We start from the raw sequence: 22,559 nt of genomic DNA, 5'->3' as shown, positions 1-22,559 counted from the left end.
ATACCTGGTTTGAGATTGTGCAAAAGATCTACCTGTATGCTGTCTACAAGAAAATCATCGTAGCTTTAAAGATTCATAGGCTGAAAGCAGAGATGGAAAATGATGTTCCATGAAAATGGTAACCCAAAGGGACCAGAGGTGACTATACTTATATCCGATGCAACAGAAAATGTTTCACCTATCCAAAGAGAAAAATACTATTACAAGATAATGGCAAAGTGTCAATTTATCAAGTGTATATAACAACTGTAGATATATCTGCACCCATTATTGGAGCACTAAATATGTAAAGGAAATACTAACAAAATAGAAAAGAGAATAGACAGCAGTACAATACTAAATAGGAGACTTTTATGACCTCATTTTCAACAATGGACAGATCATTCCAACAGAAAATCCATGCAAGGAATCATTGAACTTGAATCATAACTTAGATCAAATGGAACACACACACACACACACAACAAACAAACAAACAAACAAAAAACCAGTCTATCCATGAGCACAGAAAGCACATTTGTCTCTAGCACACACAGAACATTCTCCAGGATGGCTCAGATGTCAGGTCAAAGAACAAGGCTTGATACAGCCCTCCTTTTTCCAGACTCCTTGATCAGGGATCAGGTAGAGTGAGCACATCAGCTCCTCAACAGACATTGTGTGAGGGACCACTCAGGGTCCCAGACAAGAAGTCAATGTGCAACTGACTTTCCCTACCTGGTTCCTTTTGCTACTGGGTCTGGCTCCTCCCCTGGGGGACTTTCAGTCCACTGGGCAGCACCTCCTCTCCCACTCCAGCTGCCTGTATGTTCTCTCATGACTCCCATTTTTTCCTCTGTCTCTGACTTCACTAAGGATAAGTTGGAACTGCACTGGGAAACTGGAGACCTCTCTGGCTGGCTCCTCTGAGGTCTCTCCTGTCCCATCAGCCCTCTCCTCCTCTTCCTTCAATATCCTGGATCTTCCCTTTGCCTCCCTGAAATCCCTTGATCTGTGCCCCTTCAACACCCTCATCTCCCTACCCTGCTGTCCGCCCCTGCAGACTCTTCCCTCCCCCACTGCAGCCACTTAACTCCCTATGGTCACCATAGCTTCTGCCCCTTTCCTCATTAGGGGTATCAGGATCTCAGGGACTCCCAAACCTGCCATGTGACACAGAAAAGCTTCTTGGAAAAAAATGGATTTTTCATCTACTCTGATGAGTTTGGGAGTCACTCTGAGACTCCCTTGATGTACCCTTGGTCCCTCACCCAAACTGCAGTGCACAGCAAAGAAAATCAGCCTCCTCCAAAAACACTGGCAGGAAGCTTAAGTCCTCACATTGAACCCGTAACCTTAGCTTGTCCCATCTTCCAGAAACACATTCCAAACAGAATTACAAAGTCTAGTAAAAGCAATGGTCAACTCTCTTTATATCAGTCAGTGAGTTTTGTACTTTTGTGCTTCTGCCTGACTCTTTGCTAAAATTAGAGAATGACAGGCATAAGATCTGTGTCCACACACCTATGCAGGTATATGTTTTACATACGCAGAGGTGTGTGAATATGTGTGTTGTGTGTAATTTTGTAATTTTCCTATCTCAGAATGATATTCTCACAATGTATGATATCCCTTAAAGAAACTCTATGCTAATTGGCTGAAAAATAAGTAAGTGTTTATATAAATAAAATATACTTTATACTCCCAGAAAAAAAAATTTGGGGTACTGGTAATGGAGCCCAGGGGTGCTTCACCATTGAACTACATCCCCAGCCCTTTATATATTTTTAAGTTTTGAGATAGGGTCTCACCAAGTTGCTGAGGCAGGACTCAAACTTGCCAATCTCCTGCCTCAGTTTCCTGAATCATTGGGATTACAGGTACACCACTGTGCCCAGCTAAACTCACACATTCTTAACTAAAACCGGACACAGCTACTCATTGCAATATGCAACAAGAACTGTGAAGAGATTCACTGTCACATATTATTTTGGTCCTGGAACCTTAGCCTCAGAAAACATTTAAAGGAGAAAACCCATGCATATGCAGATGTTCATTTATTCCAGTGGCAACAGGGAACAGCCCTATGCATACGAAAGATAGGAATGCATATAATTAACTACGAAGAAAATGATGAAATGTCCCAAAGTACTTCTGAAATACAGTTAAGTAGAAAAAGGGGAGCACATTATTGGATATGGAAAGTAATTGTTGAAGAGCCAAAGAGCTGAAGAAAAGGGGATGGGGACCTGGGGAGTCCCCATCTGCTCCAGGCCCCTTCTCTCCTCCTCCCTCCAAGTGGCAAGATTTTTTCTTTTTTCTTTTTTTCTGGTTGTAGCAGGGATTGAACCCAGGGGCATTTAACCACTGAGCCACACCCCAGTCCATTTTGTTTTCCTTTTGAGATAAGGTTGCTCAGGGCCTCCCTAGATTCCTGAGGCGGGCTTCGAACTTTCCATCCTCCTGCCTCAGCCTCCAGAGCCACTGGATGACAGGTGTGCACCACCATGCCCAGCACAAGATGCTTCCCTTCCTTCCCTGGGAGCAGCCTGGGATTCTGGAATGGGAAGTGAGGAGAGGCCAGGCTCACCAGGAGGTCAGGCAGTGTGTGGGGTCTGCCAGTAGAGGGCAGCTGCTGAAGTATTCCAGTCCAAAAGAAGGGCTCATGGTCACTTCTGGGTGATTGTACTGAGCCCCTCTTTTCAGTAATTCAGTCGTTTGTGGGTTCCAGGGTTCCAGGGAGGGGCACTCACCTTCTACTCACTGTCCCTCTGTCCCATCTGTGACCCCGTCGCCGTGGCATTGGCAGGGGCTTGGCTGCCACCTAGAGAACCCGGAGGCAGCTCTGCACAGGAATGTAGGCTCTCTGCTTGCTGGGTTTCATAAGCTATTTCCAATCGTGTCAATAACTGCCTGGGAGATTTCAAGAGGAGTGATTAAAAGTTTTCTTTTGGAATCTGTTTTTGTCAGGACCTGAACTAGCTACTTTAAAGGTGAATTTTCCTTCTGGGGACTTTTGAGGCAATACAGATTTGCACATTGTGACACTCTATTGAGGGGGCTGGCTTTGTGGGTCCTGCCAAAACCCAGCTTGACGTGCTTTTTTCTCTAACAATGTATTTGCTACAGTTCATATGGGAAGCACTTTGATATTAGGCTGCCATATGTATGAAAAATTCTCCAGACTCCTGTGTCAGGCGACTGCAATTTCACACTGCAGGAGCCTCCCATAAATCCACAAGTGTTTCTTGTTCTCTGTCTGGAAGCAGCTTCAGAGCTGGGCCTGCCAGCAGGTGGAAATGTGGTTGTAACTTGCAGGCATGTTCTGATGACCAAAGGAAACTCGGGAGAAATGGGGTGGGGTGGCCATTCCAGGATGTACTCTCAATAAAGACCCTACACGTGTGTTTGTGTGCCCACGCTCATGTGTGTGCAAAAGAGAGAAGGAATAGCCAAAGCGGGGGATCCCGACTCCTGGCTTGGAGAAAGAATCTGAGGGCTCGGCTGTGCACCAGGCCCTACCAGGTGACTGGAGAAAGAGGCCATTTGCCACCTGTCCTTCTGGCTACTGCTGAGTGTGGGGAAGCCCTCCTCAGCACCTCCCAGGGGATTGGAAAGGGAAGCCTCAGAACTTGGGCACGTGCCTCCTTGTTTCTGAGATACTACCAAATGTAGTTCCAAATGGGAACGAAAGCTAACGAACAACATGAGGTCCATGTTGGAATATTCCACAATGAATCATATATATATATATATATATAAAATACACATATATATGGTTAAAATACACTATTGAAATAATAATAATTATAATAGAAATGGAGCTAATAGATGAGGGGGAGGAAGGAGGGAAGAGAAAGGAAAGGTGCTGTGGAAAGAAATTAACCAATTATGTGCATATACAAATATGCATAATGAATCTTTTCATTATGTCTACTTATTATATACCAATAAGTGTAAAAAAATAGTTTCAAAAAAGGGTATTGTTCCAGAGGAGTCTTTGTAAGCTACGTGGCATAATGAAGGCTTTCCAGCTATTAGCCTGCCTTCCTAAAAGCATTCATTTGTCACCTGCACCAAGCTGGCATTACCTCACAGGCTGTGCAGCCAGCTGGCAGGCTGGGCTTTGCAAGGACATGGGAGGGAATGATGGCCATTGCACTGCAGCCCCCCTCAGCCTTGGATGAGCAGGGTGCAAACTGCATCTCTCTCTCAAGGCTCTGAAGTGTCACATGCAAGAGTGGACATCAGGACACTGCAGTCCTTGAGGGGAGGAAGCTTAGTGTTGAGTGTGAGTGAGAAACCTGGAATCTGCGCCCTTTGAAGGAAAGTTCTGGGCACTACGGTGGTGCTAAGGAGTGAGCAGCTGAAGCTGGGTGTGCACTCCAGAGTTGTGTGAGCTGCCCTCCCAGTACCTCATCTCCTCCCAAGCCCCTCAGGGGCTTGGGTCCTTCTTCTGTACCAGCAAGGGAGTGGACAGGATGCCAGTGAAAGCCACCCACACTGTAGAGAAACTACCTTGTTCTCTTCCTTTTAACAGGGTGTCCCCAGAAGACAAAGTACTCTGTTGGGACAGGCAGCACGAAAGGAAGGGACTACTTGGCGGTCATTGCCATCTTCTTGCTGCAGGGCCCGAGATCATTTGCTAATGTGCTGTTCTTGTGTGGGAGGAAACTAAGCATGTGTCTGTGAAAAGGAGGCGGCTGAGGCAAGGATTTGCTCTCCCGGGGACATCCCTACAGCCTTGGCTTACAGGGCAGGAGCATAAGAAATCTGGGGTGAATCCCAGAGTAGAAGTGATGGGCAGCCTTCTTAGGATGAGGGCCATGTGATGAGGCAACCAACTCTGTGGGGGAGCCAGGAAGCAATGAGAACCCCAGCCCCTGCCAAGTCAGACCAGAATAAGGGAGCCCATGAGGGGTGCTGTTGTAACTCCCTTACTTGACTTGCAGGATTGCACCCTTTCTTCCAGGAGTCACATCAACACCAGACCAAAGTGTGGACAACGGTACAACCATATGTGTGCACGGCGACCAATTATCAGACGACACCCATGATCAGAACTGAGGTTGTGGAGTCCTCGAGTCTCCCCTGCTATCTTTCTGTGTCCTCACTGAGAACCAGAGTGCCTGTATGGCTCTGTGACCTGGACAGAAGCTTGTTGTCCCTGGTAGACCAGAACAAAGCTGGAACCTTGAACATTCCCAGGCATGGGTACACGTGTGTGGTCATGGCCTGAAACAGGGAAAGATACAACATGCTGGCAAACCCAGAGACCAGCCCTAGCTCTGAGACACAGTCCTGAAACCCTGTTTAAGCTCCATAACCGACACCCTTCATTTGGAACTAGCTAGGAAGAACATCTCTCCTCTGGCTGTTCACTGTGCGGAAGCAGAGGCCCCTCTGACTGCTGGAATTCCTAATCAGTGCTTTGGTCTGATGGGCCTGCCCTACAGTGTTCCTTTCTTGGGAGTCCTGAGTGGCCCCATCTGGGATGGTCAGTCCTTTGGGGAAGTCCCCCTACCACCACCCCTGGGAAGAATCCAGCCATGGCTCAAGCTGAATGGAACACAGATAAATGTACTTTGGCTCTCGTGAAAACAACTCAGAACAAACTTCATTCCCTACTTTGTATACATTCAGTAATTCTTCTCTTTATTCAAAAGTTCCTTTCCACATCTACGTGGAGACCACATCCTTGTCCAATAAAGAGTTTTTGGTGTCCTAGCCTTTCACCTGCCCTTTGGTTCTAAGTAATTGTAGTTAAAATAGAGGTCTGGAAGTTTGATTCTCGGCCACTTCCGCGTTAGCTCTCCCAGGTTCTGATTATATTATACCTGTCTCAGTGGAGACAGGCACACTATATATGAATGACATTCACTTCTTTTGCCTTTTTCCAGGCAGCTGGAATGTGAAAACAATATTCTCTGCTGTGGTGAGTCAGACCGGATGTTGAGGATTAATGGATTTATGCTGAGCACTCTTGGGCTCTCAGTTTCAGCTGGGGGGCCAGAGTGGATAGGATGTCAGGGCTGGGTCTAACAGTGTCCTGGACTTATTTGTACAGGCCTTGTAGTACTGAGGCTACTTAAAGCACTGAGAAACCTCAGTGTTAAGGGAAAAAAGAGTCCACACTGGGCAATAAGAGTATCAGCTTTCAAAATCATCCTGTGGGGTGGGGATATAGCTCAGTTGGTAGAGTGCTTGCCTTGCAAGCATAAGGCCCTGGGTTCAATCCCCAGCACGGAAAAAAAATATCATCCTGTGAGGCAGGGGCATACACATGTGTATTCTTAGATTTTTTCGGCACTCCCAACTGGGCAAGGAGCCTTCAGGTAGCAAAACCAGTCTTCTTTTGTGCAGGCACCACACTGCACACACCCACTCTGCTGACACAAGCAAGTGTTCAAAATGAGGGAACACAGATAAATGTAACAGTCAGCGTGAACCCCCATAGCATTTAGGAAACTGTGATTTGCAGGGCCTTCTGATGGTGACCCAGGCATGTCACCTCATTAATGCAGAGCTCCTTGTTATTATGCTGAAATGTCCCTTCTGGAAAAATTAACCTCCATATATTAAATACCCCAGTATACATGAAGACAACTATATTGATAACTCACTTCTTTATTGCCATTATAACTGCTGAGGAAATAAGTGCATGTTGGGCATCAGTGCCAACAGATAAACATAATCAACAATCTTGTTCCAGAAGAAGGATGGCATTCTAGGGCCCCTCCATCATGGCATCATCATCATGCTGGGTAGAAGTAGGTGCATTTCTCAGGAGGGTTTCCCTCATATATTTCCTATGCTTGGCTCTCCTATACTTAAACCAAGCCTAAAATCAGAAGGAAAAGGGATTGGTTTAGTACATTGAAGTTAATGTCATAATGGTAAAAGAGACATCATGCAGTTCTATAGGTCACTTGGATTTTTAATTTGCACAGCAGAAACTTTTTTGTTTCTGTTGCTTTAGGGTTTCGAAGTTCTGGTAATGGAACTCCAGGCCTCACACCTCCTAGGCAAGTGCTCTCCCACCAAAAGCTATTTTCTTATTGCTCAAATGCCTCAGGGGGCCTGGGTTATAGCTCAGTAGGGAAGGACTTGCCTAGAGTGCAGGAGGACCTGGGTTCCATCCCCAGCACCACAAACAAGCAAACAGAACAACCTTAGGAGACTAAACGCCCTACCCCCTCCTTCAGCTCATCCTTGGTGAGCACCAGGCCTGTGCCCTGCTCTGGAAAAGGCCAGGTGCCTTACTTTCCTCCTTCCAGTCTTATGTTCTTCACTGCTTTCTTGCAGGTGTTGGATGCAGGTCTAACTTGTGAGTGGCTCTTGGTCCCTCATGCTAACCCCACACCTGCACAGTCTGCATCCTGGCAGCTGTCCCTGGGCCATGCTGCCTCCTGCTCCCTCACTAGGGATAGTTTCACCCTGTTTGTGGGGATGTTGGCCATGACAACATGTGGGCCCCATCAAAGTCACATGGAGGAGTACAGCTCCCTGTTTGAAAAGCCCCTGCTCAGGGTGAAGTCAATATTCAAAAGGAAGGAGCATGTGGGACTTTGGCAGGGGGTTCCCTTCAGGGTGGCCACTGCATCATTTACCTCTGAAACCTCGTGAGAACTGAAAGGGATCTGGAGTGGAGGCCTGGACGCTGCTTTGATAGTGTCAAGGGAATGAGAGCAACACAACCCATTGTCAGTCTCGCTCCCTGCAACCTGCCACCGCCTCCCAACCTTTCTGGAGACTGGACAAAGTCAGCTCACAGTTTCAGCTACATTTCCCAGATCCTGGACAGTGGTGCCATTGACCAGCATGGAGGGGCACCCTTGGCCCCACTGTTCAACCAGGACATGCAAAAGCTGTCCCTCATTCCTAAGGCACAAAGCTGCAATCAAAATCGCAAATATTAAAATACAAAAGGAAAAAATCCTGTCAGGTGTCATTATCCTCTCAGCCTCCTGCTTGATGAGCTTTCCACTGTATTTAATTCTTTGGTAAGTTCTCCACTGCAAATTGTAAATGACCCAAATGGCCTCCCTGCCCTCACGCCTCCTTCAGCTACATGAATGTATAATTTAAAGAAGGCATGTGTAAGAAAGCTCGGGCTGAGGGGGATCCAAAGGTTCTGCCCCTCAAGTCTACGTAAACATGAAGCTTACAAGGGACTGATGGTGTGGGCTGATATTAAGTCTGTATTCCCAAGACTAGTTTCCTAAAACACTTCTATTATATTTGCAAAAGAGAAGGGGAATTTGCATGTTAAGTTTCTTGGGAAATTCTCCCTAGAGAGTTTGGAAGTAGATGAGAACATCTGGACTTTCCCTCAGTTGTGTCCTGTGGCTCAAGTTCCCTTTAGAACTCCATAGAGAGACATGTGACCCAGGGAGGGCAAAAGCAACCCACCATACTTTCAGATTTTCTTTTCCTCTGACTTTGCCTGAACACCTAAGAAATGCTCCAAGCTGCTTCCCGACTTCTCCCACCTGGGCCAGGCCTGACACTGGAGCCTGGCATGTGGCATTAGTACACCAGGGCTCAGTGGCTTGCTTTGTGGGGCTGCTTTTCTGGGCACCCACCATCATACTCACAGCCTGTTTCCATCACTGCACTCACACGTGCATGCTGCAGCAAAGCTAATAATAATAGTAAGGTCATCCTGAAGTTTCTTTCCTTTTTTGTTGTTGTTTTGAATGTATCACTTTGGTTTTTGGTCTCAGGGAGTCACTGTTTGATCCTATGACCTGCCTACATTTTAGTCATCACTGCCTGAAGGAATGAACAATCCATAATTAATACAGGTAGTTATCTACCCTGAAAAGAGGGCTACACCCCAAACACACACCTATTCCACAAAACCCAACTCTTTAAAATAGAACCACCAAAATAGAAAAATAAATCTTCCCATGTTAGAAAATATTCAAGAAGACTTATATATGCATTTAATGTGGAATCTTCAAGGGGTATTTTGATCCCAGATAAATTTTTCTTACCCTTTCAATCTTCTTGGTTTAAGTGAAATTAATTCAATATTATTCTTTTTGCTGGTTTCACTCTGTATACAAATTTCCAAAGTTTTTGCAAACATTTGTTATATATTTCAACCATGTATGTTCCAACTATAATGTTACTATGTTTTAGCAATGTTTTTAGGTGGACACATCACAGTATCCTGAAAAAATTAAAATTAAAGGTGGTCACTCTATTATCTTTACTCTAAACTGACAAAGACTTGATTCACATCAATACTGTATGAAAATATTGACCTTGATCTCTACAAGGAAGCCCCCCAACCTGCAGTCCAAAGGCAGGTGAAGACCCAGTGATGTTGTTCAAGAGGTGAAGGCAAAAAAAAAAAAAAAAAAAAAAAAGGTGAAGGCCAGGGCAGCAGACAGGAGAGAGCACCAGGTACTTTTGCTTTTCAGGTTATGTGGTCATATCAGCCTCAGTTTAACTAAACATATATCAGTTACACACAGAATGTGTTCTATGGGTCAATTATTTCCCCCTCATCCCAATATGTATAAATCCACTCATTTAGTGCTTATGCTTAGTTTAAATAACTTAGTACAAGCCTGGTGTGGTGGTGCATGCCTGTAATCTCAGTGACTTGGGAAACTCAGGTAGACTCCAAGTTCAAGGCCAGCTTCAGCAACTTTTTTTTCTTTGTTGGTACTGGGGCTTGAACCCAGGGGCACTTAACCACTGAGCCACATCCCCAGCCTTTTTAAATATTTTATTTAGAGACAGGGTCTCGCTGAGTTGCTTAGGACCTTGCTAAATTGCTGAGGCTGGCCTTGAATTTGTGATCCTCCTGCCTCACCCACCCAAACTGCTGAGATTACAGGCATGCACCATCATGCCTGGCTAGTTTCAGCAACTTAATGAGACCTTGTCTCAAAATAAAAAAGTAGAAAGCGCTCAGGCTGTTGCTCAGTGATAAAGCTCCCCTGGGTTCAATCTTTAGTACCAGAAGAAGAAGAAATAGTACAATTCAAACATCTTAAATACTTGTTCCTCCCTGCATCAATTTGAATACTTCCAAGGCAATCTGAGTCCCAATGTGAATCAGCACAGAGGTGCAGCTTAAAATATATCCATGATAGAAGGAATTGAACTTTATTTATTGAATATATGCCCATACATCTCTGTATTATATATTTTTATAATTATTCAGATATATATGTACATATATTTAACATTGTACATAGAATTGTTTTGTTTGTTTTTTCCTTTAGGAAATTTGCTTTCCCTTGGGCAATGGGAAAGAGACCACAAGTTGGAGTTTACTTACTTCATTTTCCACCCATGACTACACCAAAATCCAAAACTTGTTTGCAAATATAAAAATACAATAAAAACACATTAACTTGAAAACTTCAAGCACAAAGCTGTGCATACCCTAAAGCAGGTTTTAAAATAACTGTTCAGGCAGAGTGCCATTTTCAGACTTACTAACCTGCACTTTGGTTTCAGCCACATATACACGTCTTGCAAGTTCCCTTCTGTGGAGAGAAAACCACAGATATTCAGCATTGGGTGTTATGGATGAAATAAATATAATTCTGGGCTTGTTTGAAATTTACAATCTCACCTCACAACTACCCAAGCATACTATTATGTAATCCCCTGGAAAAGTCTGCTTTAGAAAGGGTTTTACCTCATCACAAAATTTAAGGTGACACTAATTGTTCAGTAGTCCAAACAGATAACTTGTCTATGTTAAAAAATAACCCAAACATCTGAGGAACAAGTTATACAAATTTTAAATACAGGAAGGCTATAGTACTGAAGTTGCATGACAGTACCTCATTCTTCTGATCCCAATAAAATTTAATTTACAAAAGCAGACCTCCAGAATACACAATAAAAGAAAAATAAAGTGGACTATCAAAAGTAAAGACTTCTATGAATCAAAACACATAATCAAGAGAGTGGAAAGGTAACCACAGAATGGAAGAAAATATTCAAAAATTATATCTGGCAAGAGATTTTAAAAATAGTTGATAGTTCCATATACTAGAATATCACTCAGCCTCAGAAATGAAGGAAATTCTGGCACATGCTACGACATGGAAAAACCTTAAAGACATTACACAAAAAGATATAAGGCGATTGCCAAAGACACCAAGACAAACACCATAGGATCTCACTTATATGAAACACCTAGAGTAATCAAATTCATAGGATAAAAAGTAAAATGGTGTTACTGGGTTCTGAGGCGGGCGGGGGATGAGGGGGCAGGGAAAGGAAATTGTTTAATGGATTTTGAGTTTCATTTTGGTCAGATGAAGATGTTTTTGGAGTTCTGTCCCGCAACAACATGTAAATATGTAAATCCTTAATACTGCTTTTGTCCACACTTCAAAAGTGGTTTGATAATAAATTTCAAGGTTTTGTGTATTTTACTACAATTTTGAAACAAAACAAAACAACCACCAGCCACCAACCAGTTTCCAGAACTAATTCATGACAATACTGCTCAAAAATGTTGACGCGATTCCCACAAGGCAAACCCCACATAGCAGAAAGGCAGGCGAAGACCCTACAGGCTTCTGCTCAAGACGCGCGGGGCAGGGCGGGGATCGGGAGAGGGAAAAGTGACCCAAAAGAACCTGAACCCCCCGGAGCCCGAGCGCCTCCCAGAGCCGGCCACTTACCTGCTGAGGACATCAGGGTACTGAGATTCTTGGAAAAGACTTTCCAGTTCCTGCAACTGCCACTTCGAGAACTTGTACTGGATTCGAGGACGCCTGCGTCGGGGCAGCGGAACCACTGCAGCCAATTCTTCCCTCTCCATAGGCTGCGGCTGTCGCCGGGGCTCCAGGCTACTGCCGTGACCCACAAGGCCTACATCGCCTTCCTGGATCATGTCACTCTCGAGCTTCTTGTTGTCGAAGAGGCCTACATTTTCACCAAAGTGGCCACTTCCTGCTTTTGCGGCTTCCACTGCCACACCTTGCTCTTCAACATTCATATCCACCTCATACATTCCCAGGCCATAGTAGTTGGAACCACAGTATTGGTCCTCGCCATCCATGGCTGCTGCTCGAGAAGCCTCGCAGTTTCTGTGACCGCAGTGCACTCTGGGAACACAGCCGGGGTAACAGCGTGGTGTTCCCCCTCGATCTGCAACTTCACAATGGTTTCTAGGGTTCTGGGGCAACTTAGGCCCGGGGACAGCTCAGGCTCTATTTCAAAGGATTACTATCGGCTCTCCATTCATAACCAGTGGCTGTGGGTGGAACTTGGTTAGGCAAGCAAGTAATGGGGTGTGGCCAAAAATAAGGGTCTTGTGGAGAAAAATCGTGCCAACAGGGGGCGTGAACAGAAAAGGGGCCAAACGTGCAACTTAACTGAATACTCCACCTGGTTTCCAACTAGGACCCTACAGAAGGGACTCTGCTGAATTGCAAGTTGATTTAGGGGTGGAGAGAAAGGGAGGAATTGAGATACCACACTGACCACAGGACCCCTTAAGTGAACATTTGGAGAACATCTCATCCCATCCTCCATAATTCCCAACCTGTACATGTCACAGGCTAGGAATTAATCTGACCTGATCCACTAAGGGACAGCTTGCTCTCAGGTCCATCAAGAACACTGAAAGACAAACCTGCCAACTCCCATAAGGGATGCAGCTGCACATTGGTGCTGTGATGCTAGAACATTCTGGGTGTTGAGACACACTCTACAAGAAGCCCCATTAGTCCCTTGAGAATGCCCAAACACACCACAATTTTGATACTCAATTCACATAAAGGTTGTAAGGAGCAAAATAAATGTGTGACAACTTGTGTGATGTGTATTCTGCAAAACATAACTTGTAAAAACAACTTGAGTGCTGTGATGATGTAATGTTTACCCCTAGTAAGATAACCATATGTGACTGACTCCCGCCAAGACTGGCTGGCAGAATTCGATAAGAAAGGATTTATGAAGACTGATGACCGAACCTTGCTCAGTCTCCAATCGATGATGCCAGTGCTGCACCAAGCCTGGAGGATTCTCACTGACTTGCTCGCATTGGCCTGGAACATCTGTCGTCCCGATTGTGACCAAGACGTGGAGCTAACCGTGGAGCTGCCTCGCCCTCGTCTTCCACGACAGCGTTGCTACCCCGTGTGTGTACCCAGCGTCGCTCTGCCAGAGACATCTCTGCCCAGCGTGCCTGCCGTGACCTCGTTGTACTCCTTCGCCATCCAACCATCCTCACCGATCGGGACTCCGGCTGAAGGGAGTTCCTCAGCAAGATCTCCTGGGCTGTCCTCCTGACTGATCACTGGAAGTCGCTGCCCTTCGACTTAAGACACGTTGCATAGGAGTGGACCTTAGGAACGGGTCTAAATAAGGAGTGAGTCTTGCTTACTCGGGGCTTATACTATTCTAACTTATGGATTAAGTAATGTGTGAAGAGTTAAGATAATTATAATACTTGTGTGATTAGCATTAAATAAAAGTCAATTGATTTGGACCAAAATTATTCTCATTGACTCCTCCTTGCCGCTTGTGACAAAGGTCCAAGTGTGAAACCCTGTTCAAAGCTGATCACAAACAAGAATGCTTACACTGCATGAGGTCCTTCCTGCTTCCATTTGTAGTGAGATTAAAATTTAATATTTTAAAAAGCATTTAGAAAAATATTTTTACAGGAAGAAAAAAAAAAGGAAATGGAGAGAACTACTGAAATTCAAGAAAACATTTCTTGATCACAAGAGACTGTAGTTTCATAAAATCCCCTTTTCCTCTCTAGGATGCCCTCCTCTTCACATTCTGTTGCCTTGAACCTTGAGCATAACATTTCTTAAAGCTCCCCCAAGCACCCTGCTTATCTTAAGAAGAGCTACAAAATGTCCTAGAAAGATCAAGTCAGCCCTGACTGGGACACTTGTGATGCTTTGGTGTTTAGTTCTCAGAACTTTAAGATCAGAACTAGATAAGGAGTGTGAAAGATAAAGAGAAGAAACTTCAGGCAGGGATGCAGGGCAGAGAGAAAGTATATGCAGAAGCAGGACTGACAGTTAAAACTGTCAGCACAGAACAATGGCAGTTGAGGAGTGTTGGCCTTAAAGTGCTTTCAATTAACTTCTGTTCCATGGAGTGAAAATGATTTGCAATGGGCATCTCAGGCAGTTTGCAAATTGGCAGCTGTGACCTGAGTCTGCTCTGTAGACCTGATTTAGATGACCAGTGTACTTTTTGATCAAACATACTTCAGTTCGTGGTCAATGTTTAAGGAACTGAAGGTTTTATGCAAATGTTTTGCTATTTGACCATCTTGAAAGATGGAAAAATCTGGCAGTCCTGGCCCAGCATTCCTAGGCAGCAGCACTGAGCTGGAACTGAGTATTGGCTATCCCCTTTGTAAGAGGCATATTCTTCCCCACTATGCCCATCTCCACCCTGCTTGCTTCTCTCATTGATGTTACCTGCCTGGCCTTGGCAGCATTTGAATTTGCTACCCTGATCATTACAGGTGTTTAATGCCATCAAGTGTCAGGCATATAAAAGCAGAGAGAAAGACAAGATGAACCCCATGTTCCCATCACCCAGTTTCAACAATTATTCCTAGACAATCTGGTTTTATGAATCCCTATGCAACACATTTGCATCTACATCTGGATTTCTGGGATGTGAATCTAAACATCATCAATTCATCAGTAAATATTTCAGTGTGTATCTCTAAAAGAGCTGAGTGAGTGCCTCCCAATCAGACCTCTTTTTGTTATGCCACACATGCCAGGTCTTCTAGTGATAACAGGAGGGGTGTTTGTATGTGTGTGTGTGTGTGTTGTGTATTACTGAGTAACAGTAGTGAATGTTTCTGATGGCTTATTCTGTGACTAGGTATCATGTCAGGTACTTATGTATACTGTGTCATTGATTGTGCTCATCAATTCAATGACAGAGATAATGCATTTATTCCCACCTTACCGATTTTCTTCACATGGAAGCCTTCCCTACCCAAGAGGGCACACTTGTAATCCTAGCTACTCAAGAGGCTAAGGCAGGAGAATCCCAAGTTCAAGGCAAGCCTGGGAGATGTAGTGAGACCCTGTCTCAAAATAAAAAATAAAAGGACTTAGCCTGGCACAGTGGCACATACCTGTGATCCCAGCCACCTGGGAGGCTGAGGCAGGAGGATCAGAAGTTTGAGGCCCGCTTTGGCACCTTAGCGAGACCCTAAGCAACTCAGAGACCCTGTCTCAAAAACCAAAAAGGGCTGGGGATGTGGCTCAGTGGTTAAGCACCCCTGCATTCAATACCTAGTACCAAAGGAAAAAAATGGGCTGAGGATGTAGCTCAGGGGTAGAGCATCCTGATTTCAATCTCCAGTACCAAAAAAAGAAAAAAAAGTCTTCCCTGATATGTATATAGGTTTGTGTATGTGTCCCTGCACATGTACGCAAGTATATATAGACCATATACTGCTATTGTACATATATATTTAATTATACATAGGGTCTGGAAGATTTTGTGTTTTTTTTGTTTTGTTTTTTAATGATGAACCCTCTCACAATGAGAAATTTCCTTAAGCTGAGGATTCCTTATGTCCTTTTACATTTACAAAGCTTCCAAAGTTCAAAAATGCCTCCCTAAACATGGAAAAGACAACAAAAACACGCCAACCTCAGACTGTCTCAAGAGAAGCTGTCCACATCCTGAAGCAGGTTTTAGAATGTCTGCTCTGCCAAATAACTTATTTCAGCTCTGGTGACCTGCACACGGGTTTCAGTCACATGCATGGTGCAAGCTTCCGTTTTGGGGGAGAAATGCACAAATGTTCAACATCTGTAGCTGCAGATGAAACGAAGTGCTGCACTTTCAAGCTCGCTTTCAATACCTGTACTGCCACACAGCTTCCTCTGTACACTGTGCTGTTATGTCAAGCTTGAGGGATGGATTTCCCTCCACACTCAATTGAAGGAGGCAACCTCAAACTCAGACTTCCAGATGAACAATACTTTTTGCACTATTTTGAAAAATCACAGTTAAGTATTATGAACACATTCTTTTTTAAAATTTTTTTTAGATGTTGATAGACCTTTATTTTATTCATCTATTTATATGTGGTGCTGAGAATCGAACTCAGTGCCTCACACATGCTAGGCAAGCACTCTACCACTGAACCACAACTCCATCCCCTATGATTACATTCTTAAAAACTTAAGAGCAGAATCTGACCCTCCACTTCTACCACCAGCCATGCCTTACTCTCCTCACCCTCATCAGGCCCTGGATCAAATCAAATTGTGTTCCCAGAAGGCTAACGTCAGGGCAGTTTCCACACTATTGACTGAAAGGCTGCATGAAAATATTTACCTTGGTGCCCAGAAGGCATTGCCCCTGCCCTGATGCCCAAGGGAAGGTGGGTCCCATCGGCCTTGGATCCAGGGTGGCCTTTGCTCAAGAAGGGTGAGAAGGGGCCCCAGGGGACAGGAGGCCTGCACCCAGCCCCTGTTCCAAGGAAAATGGGTGCTGCCTTGAGCTTGGGTCCTACCTCACAACCAGGTATGGACATGGAATACATTTGAAAACTCTCTCCCAATCCTGCAGGAAGCATGTGGTGAAAGCAGTAAGGTAGAGGGACTGCTGTCTGTCCCCAGACTGTCTTAGTTCCTGGCTGGCCATTCCTGCCACCATCTCTCTTAGTCCATGGGGCTTTGAACTCTGACGCCAGAATGACCTTCCACTACTGCTCCTGGGGCTGTTGTTCCTCGCTAAGTTTTTTTTTTTTTTCTTTTTTCCAATTCTCGCTAAGTTTGAGGCAGTATTTTGCCCTCCCTGTCTTCTCCCAATAAAATCACCAGGTGCAAGGGAGCCAGGGTGGGGGTGCATTGGGGGTTGGGATTGCATTTCTCTGGGAGTGAAGAGGCAGAGAGAGATTAGAGCATTGAAGCCCTGGCTGTAAGGCAGGAGGAAGCCAAGTGCTGGGAACTCACAGTAGGAGAGACAAAAAGGCTTCCAAGTCCCAGGAAAAGGTAGCTTCCTGGAGTTCACTAGAGCCTGGATCATCATCCTGGCACTGGCCATATAGTTCTTCCCTGTCCTGGTAGACTCCCATGCTGCGGTATATGGTATCATCAGTGGCTTCAGCTGGGCTGAGGCTCCATGCCCTGGTTGCTGTGGTCAAGTTGTGTGCCTCCACAGACTCTGGGTAGGGACAGGAGGAGTACTCAGCATTGGGATCTGATCATGTTGTGGCGACTCTTTCCAGTGTCAAGCATGCCTACCTAAGGTGGGAAGCCAGGTACTAATTTTTAGTCAACCAACTATTGGCTTTTTTTTACAACCTGTCCCTGGGTGTGTAAAACGCTGTCGCATGTATACGCAAAAAGCAGGCCCTGAAATAGGCACGAAGCATGCCAAAAGGCTGTGGATGAGGTGAGGGGGTGCATGCCTACACAAAAGGGTCTCTCTGTTGCAGTGCAGCTGACTGCACTCACCTTGGTCAGGAGCCTGAGCTGAGAGGGACTTACCTCTTTTTTTTTTCTGCCACTTTGGCTGTGGGAGGTGGATATAGGAAAACCTCATAGCATCACTTAAGTAAAGTTTTATACTGACTTTAAAAAAATTTTTAAAGTTGTTGATAGACCTTTATATTATTCATTTATTTATATGCATTGCTGAGAATCAAATCTAGAGCCTCACACATGTTAGGCAAGCACTCTACCACTGAGCCACAACCTCAGCCCTCTGCTGACCTTTAATTTAGGCAGCCTTCCATATCCAGCAGCCAATAATAGAGTAAGGGTCAGAAAATAAGGGGAGATGACTTGTTAGCTGGCAACTTGCTTTGAGTATTTGCAGTGATGCTCAAATCAGAGCACTCCACACAGCCAGGAGCTCTGGGAGTAGAATCTTAGGACTGGGTTTGCCCAGCAGTTAGTTATAGGGCGCTCAGACATCCTGTGAAAGAAAGTCAAAGCACCTCTTGAGAAAGTCCAAGTACTCTGGGTTTGTAGCAAGGAATCCAACACCACAAGGGGCAAGTGTAACCCCTGCCCAGTGCTTAGTGCATGGAGAATGCTCACACCGCCTGCACTCTGGATGCAATAGTGCACGCGCATCCTGTGCTGTTTCACTGAGGCGCTTCTGCTTGCAGGTCCTCCGCACTAGCTCACGTGTGCCCTGTGCTGGGCTCCTGCACAGGGACCTGGGTGAGAGTCCACCCTCCCCTGCCTCCTTCCCCTTCCACCCTCCCTTCCTTGCTCTAGAAATAGCGACTTGATCTCTTGTTCAGACATAATCCAATTTTATTGCCAAATAGCAGAGCACCAGGACAGATGGAGGGTGTTGTGGCTCTTCCTTCCAACAGTGATTTGTGGGTGTGGTAGGAGGCGTACGTATCCCGAACACTGAAATGACTTCTAATAATGGGTTCTGTGCACAATATCATAGTTTGATAGGGATTTCTCCTGTTTTCCCTTTCACAACTACCTTTGTCTTCAGCGCCATTTTAGGAAATAAAATGAACCATTTTGAGGAAGCCTAAAGTATCATGGGGCTTAGGGACCTCACCTACTGTTCCTCATGCCTAAGTGTCCACTGCCTCACGTTTCTCCGGTCTGGCTAAGAATTCTTACAAAACAAGGTGGCGACTGACCAAATCAGCTCAAAAAGAGGTCACGGGCTGGCAGTCCCACAGCCTCTCTCTGACTGTCAGCCAGGTGCCTCCTCCTGAGCCTGGCTCTTGCTGGACTCTGCCTCCTCCCACTATCTTGGCTGCTCAGTTCATGATCCATCTGTAGCTTTCAATCAGTTATGACATGAGAGACCTCCAGGGGTTCTAATCATGGTGTGCAGTACACTAGCTGGGACATGTGTGACAGCTCAGTGTTCCCTCACATCTCAGACCTGCATGGTGCACTCTGGAGTTATCTAACCTTCAGTCAGTCTCAGGTGCCTTAGGTGTGTGTTGCTCTGTGGGCACCAGGAGTGCTAGGATTCACCAGAATGCTTAAGTTGAATCATAATGTGTATGTGAAATTTTAATTATTCTTTCAGTGTGTTAAAGACTCAATGGAGAGCAGCAGTTCTGGCAGTGGTGGCGGTCGGAAGTCCAAGGGCTCTGCCCCTCTGAAAAGCATGCTGCTGTCCAGACAGGTTTCAGTTCATCCACGAGCCATCAGGAAAGTATTGCCAGCCAGAGAAAGACGACAGCTGAAGTCATAATGCATAGATCAGGACCCAGTTAAACCACCAAGAGGAGCTGATCACCATTTGCTACCACTCATCGTAGTTGGGACGACTGTGAGAGCTCAGGAACCAGCCTGATTGTTGATAATGAGGACTATTCCAGTTATCCGCCAAGAGAGTACAGGGCTTTGGGTGGCAGAAGAGGAATGGCTTCTGGACATATTGACACTTTTGGGGCAGATGATAAGAGGACGGCCTGGGTCTGTTGAGCAACCGCCACTGAGAGGGAAAACTGGCAAGTTTAAGGATGATAAGCTGTATGAGCCAGAGAAAGGGGCGAGGTCTGTGGCGGGGGTGCCTCCCCAGTTCTCTAGCTTTAACCACGGCATGCGAGAGGAGCTTGACAAGGTAGACCCAACCCCTCTGGCAAGATGCTCTGCTAGCAGAGCAGAGTTCCCGAATCAAGATAGTGTGGCCTCTCAGATGTCTTCTGCTGAAGGCAAGGTGGCTACAAACGGTGACAGTATGGAGAGGGAGAGAAGGGGGCAGAACTTAACTGCACGTCCCAGTAGGGCTTCTGTGAGTATTTGTGGTGGTGGGGAAAACCCCTCAAAGAGTGCAGAGGAACCAGCGGTGAAGCCCAAAGTCCGAAATCTGGCAAGTCCAAACTGCGTGAAACCAAAAATATTTTTTGATAATGATGATGATGATGATATGCCACACAGTACTTCCAGGTGGAGGGATGCTGTCAATGCTGATGAAGGCCACTCGGATGGCCTGGCAAAGAGAGGCAAGAGGTGAGAGTTCAAGTGGCTACTGTGAGCCGAAGTACTCTGAAGACAAGAGGGAAGCGAGGAACGACCAAGTGAAACCAGAGAAGGTGCCAAGGAGGTGACGAACCATGGCTGACCCTGACTTCTGGACATACAGTGACGATGACTACAAATACTGTGATGAAGACTCTGACAGTGACAAAGAATGGATCGCTACTTTGCTCAGGAAGTGTCGAAGTCAAGAGCAAAACCTCCAGTGGAGAAAGTTGGGAGACTCTGCCGGGAAAGGAAGAGCGGGGAACCTCAACAAGCTAGAGTGAGTGTGAGCGTCACCGACACCAACCCTGGCATGGGCGCTGGAGCCAGTGCCAGCACCATTGCTAGTGCTAGTGCCAGTGCCAGCACCAGCGCCAGTGCCAGTGCCAGTGCAGGTGCTGTTAGCAATGGCAGCAGCTATCTCGAGGAAGCTCAAGAACCATTGCTTCAGGAAGAGGAACAGACATCCCTGGAAGAAGGAGAAATTCCCTGGCTCCAGTACAATGAGAATGAGAGCAGCCATGAGGGGGACAACGACTCTGGTGCTGGATGGCAACGACAACCTTGAAGATGACTCCAGCATCAGTGAAGATCTAGAAGTGGATTGGAGCCTCTGTGATGGATTTGCGGATGGTTTAGGAGTGGCCGAAGCCATTTCCTGCGTGGATCCTCAGTTCCTGACCTACATGGCACTCGAGGAATGCCTGGCCCAAGCCATGGAGACTGCCCTAGCACACCTGGAGTCTCTGGCAGTGGATGTTGAGGTGGCCAATCCACTGGCAAGCAAGGAGAGCATTGACGCTCTTCCTGAGATCCTGGTCACTGAAGATCATGGTGCAGTTGGCCAAGAGATGTGCTGTCCTATCTGCTGCAGTGAATATGTGAAGGGGGAGATGGTCCCTGAGCTTCCATGCCACCACTATTTCCACAAGCCCTGTGTGTCCATCTGACTTCAGAAGTCAGGCACATGCCCCGTGTGCCGCTGCATGTTCCCTCCCCTACTCTAAAGACCAAGGCATTTTACTCCTGGTCTGTTTATTTTCCCCATAACTGAAACCCACAATACTGCAGGAGCCCTCTGAAAATTAATAATGAAAATGAAACCATTTGGTCAATTAGACTAAACCTGTTGATTCCTTGTGATTATTTCCAATGTGAAAATGGTTGTGTATGGTTGCATTAAAAATCATACAGGCGGGGCACATGCCTGTAATTCCGGCAACTTGGGAGACTGAGGCAGGAGGATTGAAATTTCAAGGCCAGCCTCAGCATCTTGGCAAGACCTTGTCTCAAAGTAAAAAGTTAGAAAAGGGCTGGGGGTGTAGCTCAGTGATAGAGCACTCCTGGGTTCAATCCATAATAATACACATACACACACACACACACACACACACACACACACACACACATCATACTGCCTTTTAGAGGTTAGAAAGGGAAAACTAAACTTTCTAAATGCTACTTGAGTGGGCAGTAAGAGCATACATTTTCTAACCTGAAAGTTGGAATAAATGGCATTTGTTTTATTCAGTAGAATATGTTGCTGTTAATTGTAATGTCAAGTTTATCTGTTAACTATGTCCAAAAGGCAAAATAATTTTTGTTGCATGTTCTGGGTTAATGTTCCTATAATTGCAGTGCCATAAAAGCTTATTAAAGTACTTTTGGTTTTACACAGTTAAAAAAAAAAAAAAAGATCCAAGGATGGGCTGGGGTTGTGGCTCAGTGGTGGAGCTCTTGCCTCACATGTGTGAGGCAGTGGGTTCAATCATCAGCACCACATAAATAATAAAATAAAGGTATTATGTCCATCTACAACTAAAAAACCAAAACCAAAAAAATACCCAATGGATGTCCATCCTAGGCAAAAATCACTGCAAATCACAGTCTGACAGAGAGGTAAGTGTGCTCTGTATCCAGACTGCTACTGTCTCAATCCTGACTTTACGCAATACTTGCTGCATGGCTAATCTGGTGGGTATCCTATTCTAATTTTGCCTGAATTTGATTTTTTTTTTTTGTACTGGGAATTGAATCCAGGAGTGCTCTACCACAGAGCTACATCCTCAGCCCTTTGTATTTTTGTAATATTTTTGTTGTAGATGGACAAAATACCTTTATTTATTTATTTATTTATTTATTTATTTTTATGTGATGCTAATTATCAAGCAGAGTGCCTCACACATGCTATTCAAGCACTCTACCACTGAGCCACAACCCCAGGCCCTGTTGTTTTTTTTTTTTTTTTTCTGAGACAGGGTCTTACTAAGTTGCTGAGGGTAACCTCAAACTTGGGATCATCCTGCCTTAGCCTCCCAAGTAGCTGCAATTACAGGGGTGTACCACTGTGCCTGGCTGAGTTTAATAATTTTTAAAATGAGATTAACATTCATTCCTCATTAAGGGGTGTGTTGTGAGTGTTAATCAAGTTGATAATTACAAATCTTTACAAATGACCATATCATGCAGCCTTGCATTTCCTACTTTAGCCATTTTCATTTTCATTTATTTTATTTATTATTTTTAACTCATAAGGGCTCAAGAGAGGAGAGAAGAGATTATGTTCCTCTGGCAGTATATGATTTTTTTTTTTTTTTTGGTACCAGGGATTGAACCCTAGGGTGC

The 22,559-nt window shown here is 45.3% G+C and overlaps 2 protein-coding genes and 1 pseudogene across 4 annotated transcripts in view; 2 read left to right on the top strand and 1 right to left on the bottom strand.

The window, feature by feature from the left end:
- The window catches only part of AKAP14 (A-kinase anchoring protein 14), an 83,642-nt gene that overhangs the window by 59,855 nt on the left and 1,228 nt on the right, over nucleotides 1-22,559 (top strand). The window contains exon 5 of one of the 2 annotated variants that reach the window (XM_079123440.1): nucleotides 4,520-4,718. The exons of the other annotated variant lie outside the window; for it this stretch is intronic. Coding sequence (XP_078979566.1) covers nucleotides 4,520-4,657 — 138 coding nt within the window. The 3' untranslated portion in view covers nucleotides 4,658-4,718. Of the gene's footprint in view, nucleotides 1-4,519; nucleotides 4,719-22,559 lie in introns of those variants that run through there. 2 annotated transcript variants of the gene reach the window in all.
- On the bottom strand, nucleotides 10,191-13,415 carry LOC306650946 (rhox homeobox family member 1-like). Its single transcript, XM_079123450.1, has 2 exons — nucleotides 11,646-13,415; nucleotides 10,191-10,490 (listed from the first exon to the last, which is right to left on the bottom strand). Exons 1-2 carry the CDS (start codon nucleotides 12,023-12,025, stop codon nucleotides 10,400-10,402), a joined length of 471 nt encoding a protein of 156 aa, XP_078979576.1. The 5' UTR covers nucleotides 12,026-13,415; the 3' UTR covers nucleotides 10,191-10,399.
- Nucleotides 19,086-21,312, top strand: LOC306650921 (E3 ubiquitin-protein ligase Praja-1-like; annotated as a pseudogene). The gene has a single exon. The product of its transcript is annotated as an E3 ubiquitin-protein ligase Praja-1-like (transcript).

This window comes from Sciurus vulgaris, assembly GCF_902686455.1.
Source record: "Sciurus vulgaris genome assembly, chromosome: X".
NCBI lineage: Eukaryota > Metazoa > Chordata > Mammalia > Rodentia > Sciuridae > Sciurus > Sciurus vulgaris.
This window is presented reverse-complemented; position numbering and strand designations above follow the sequence as displayed.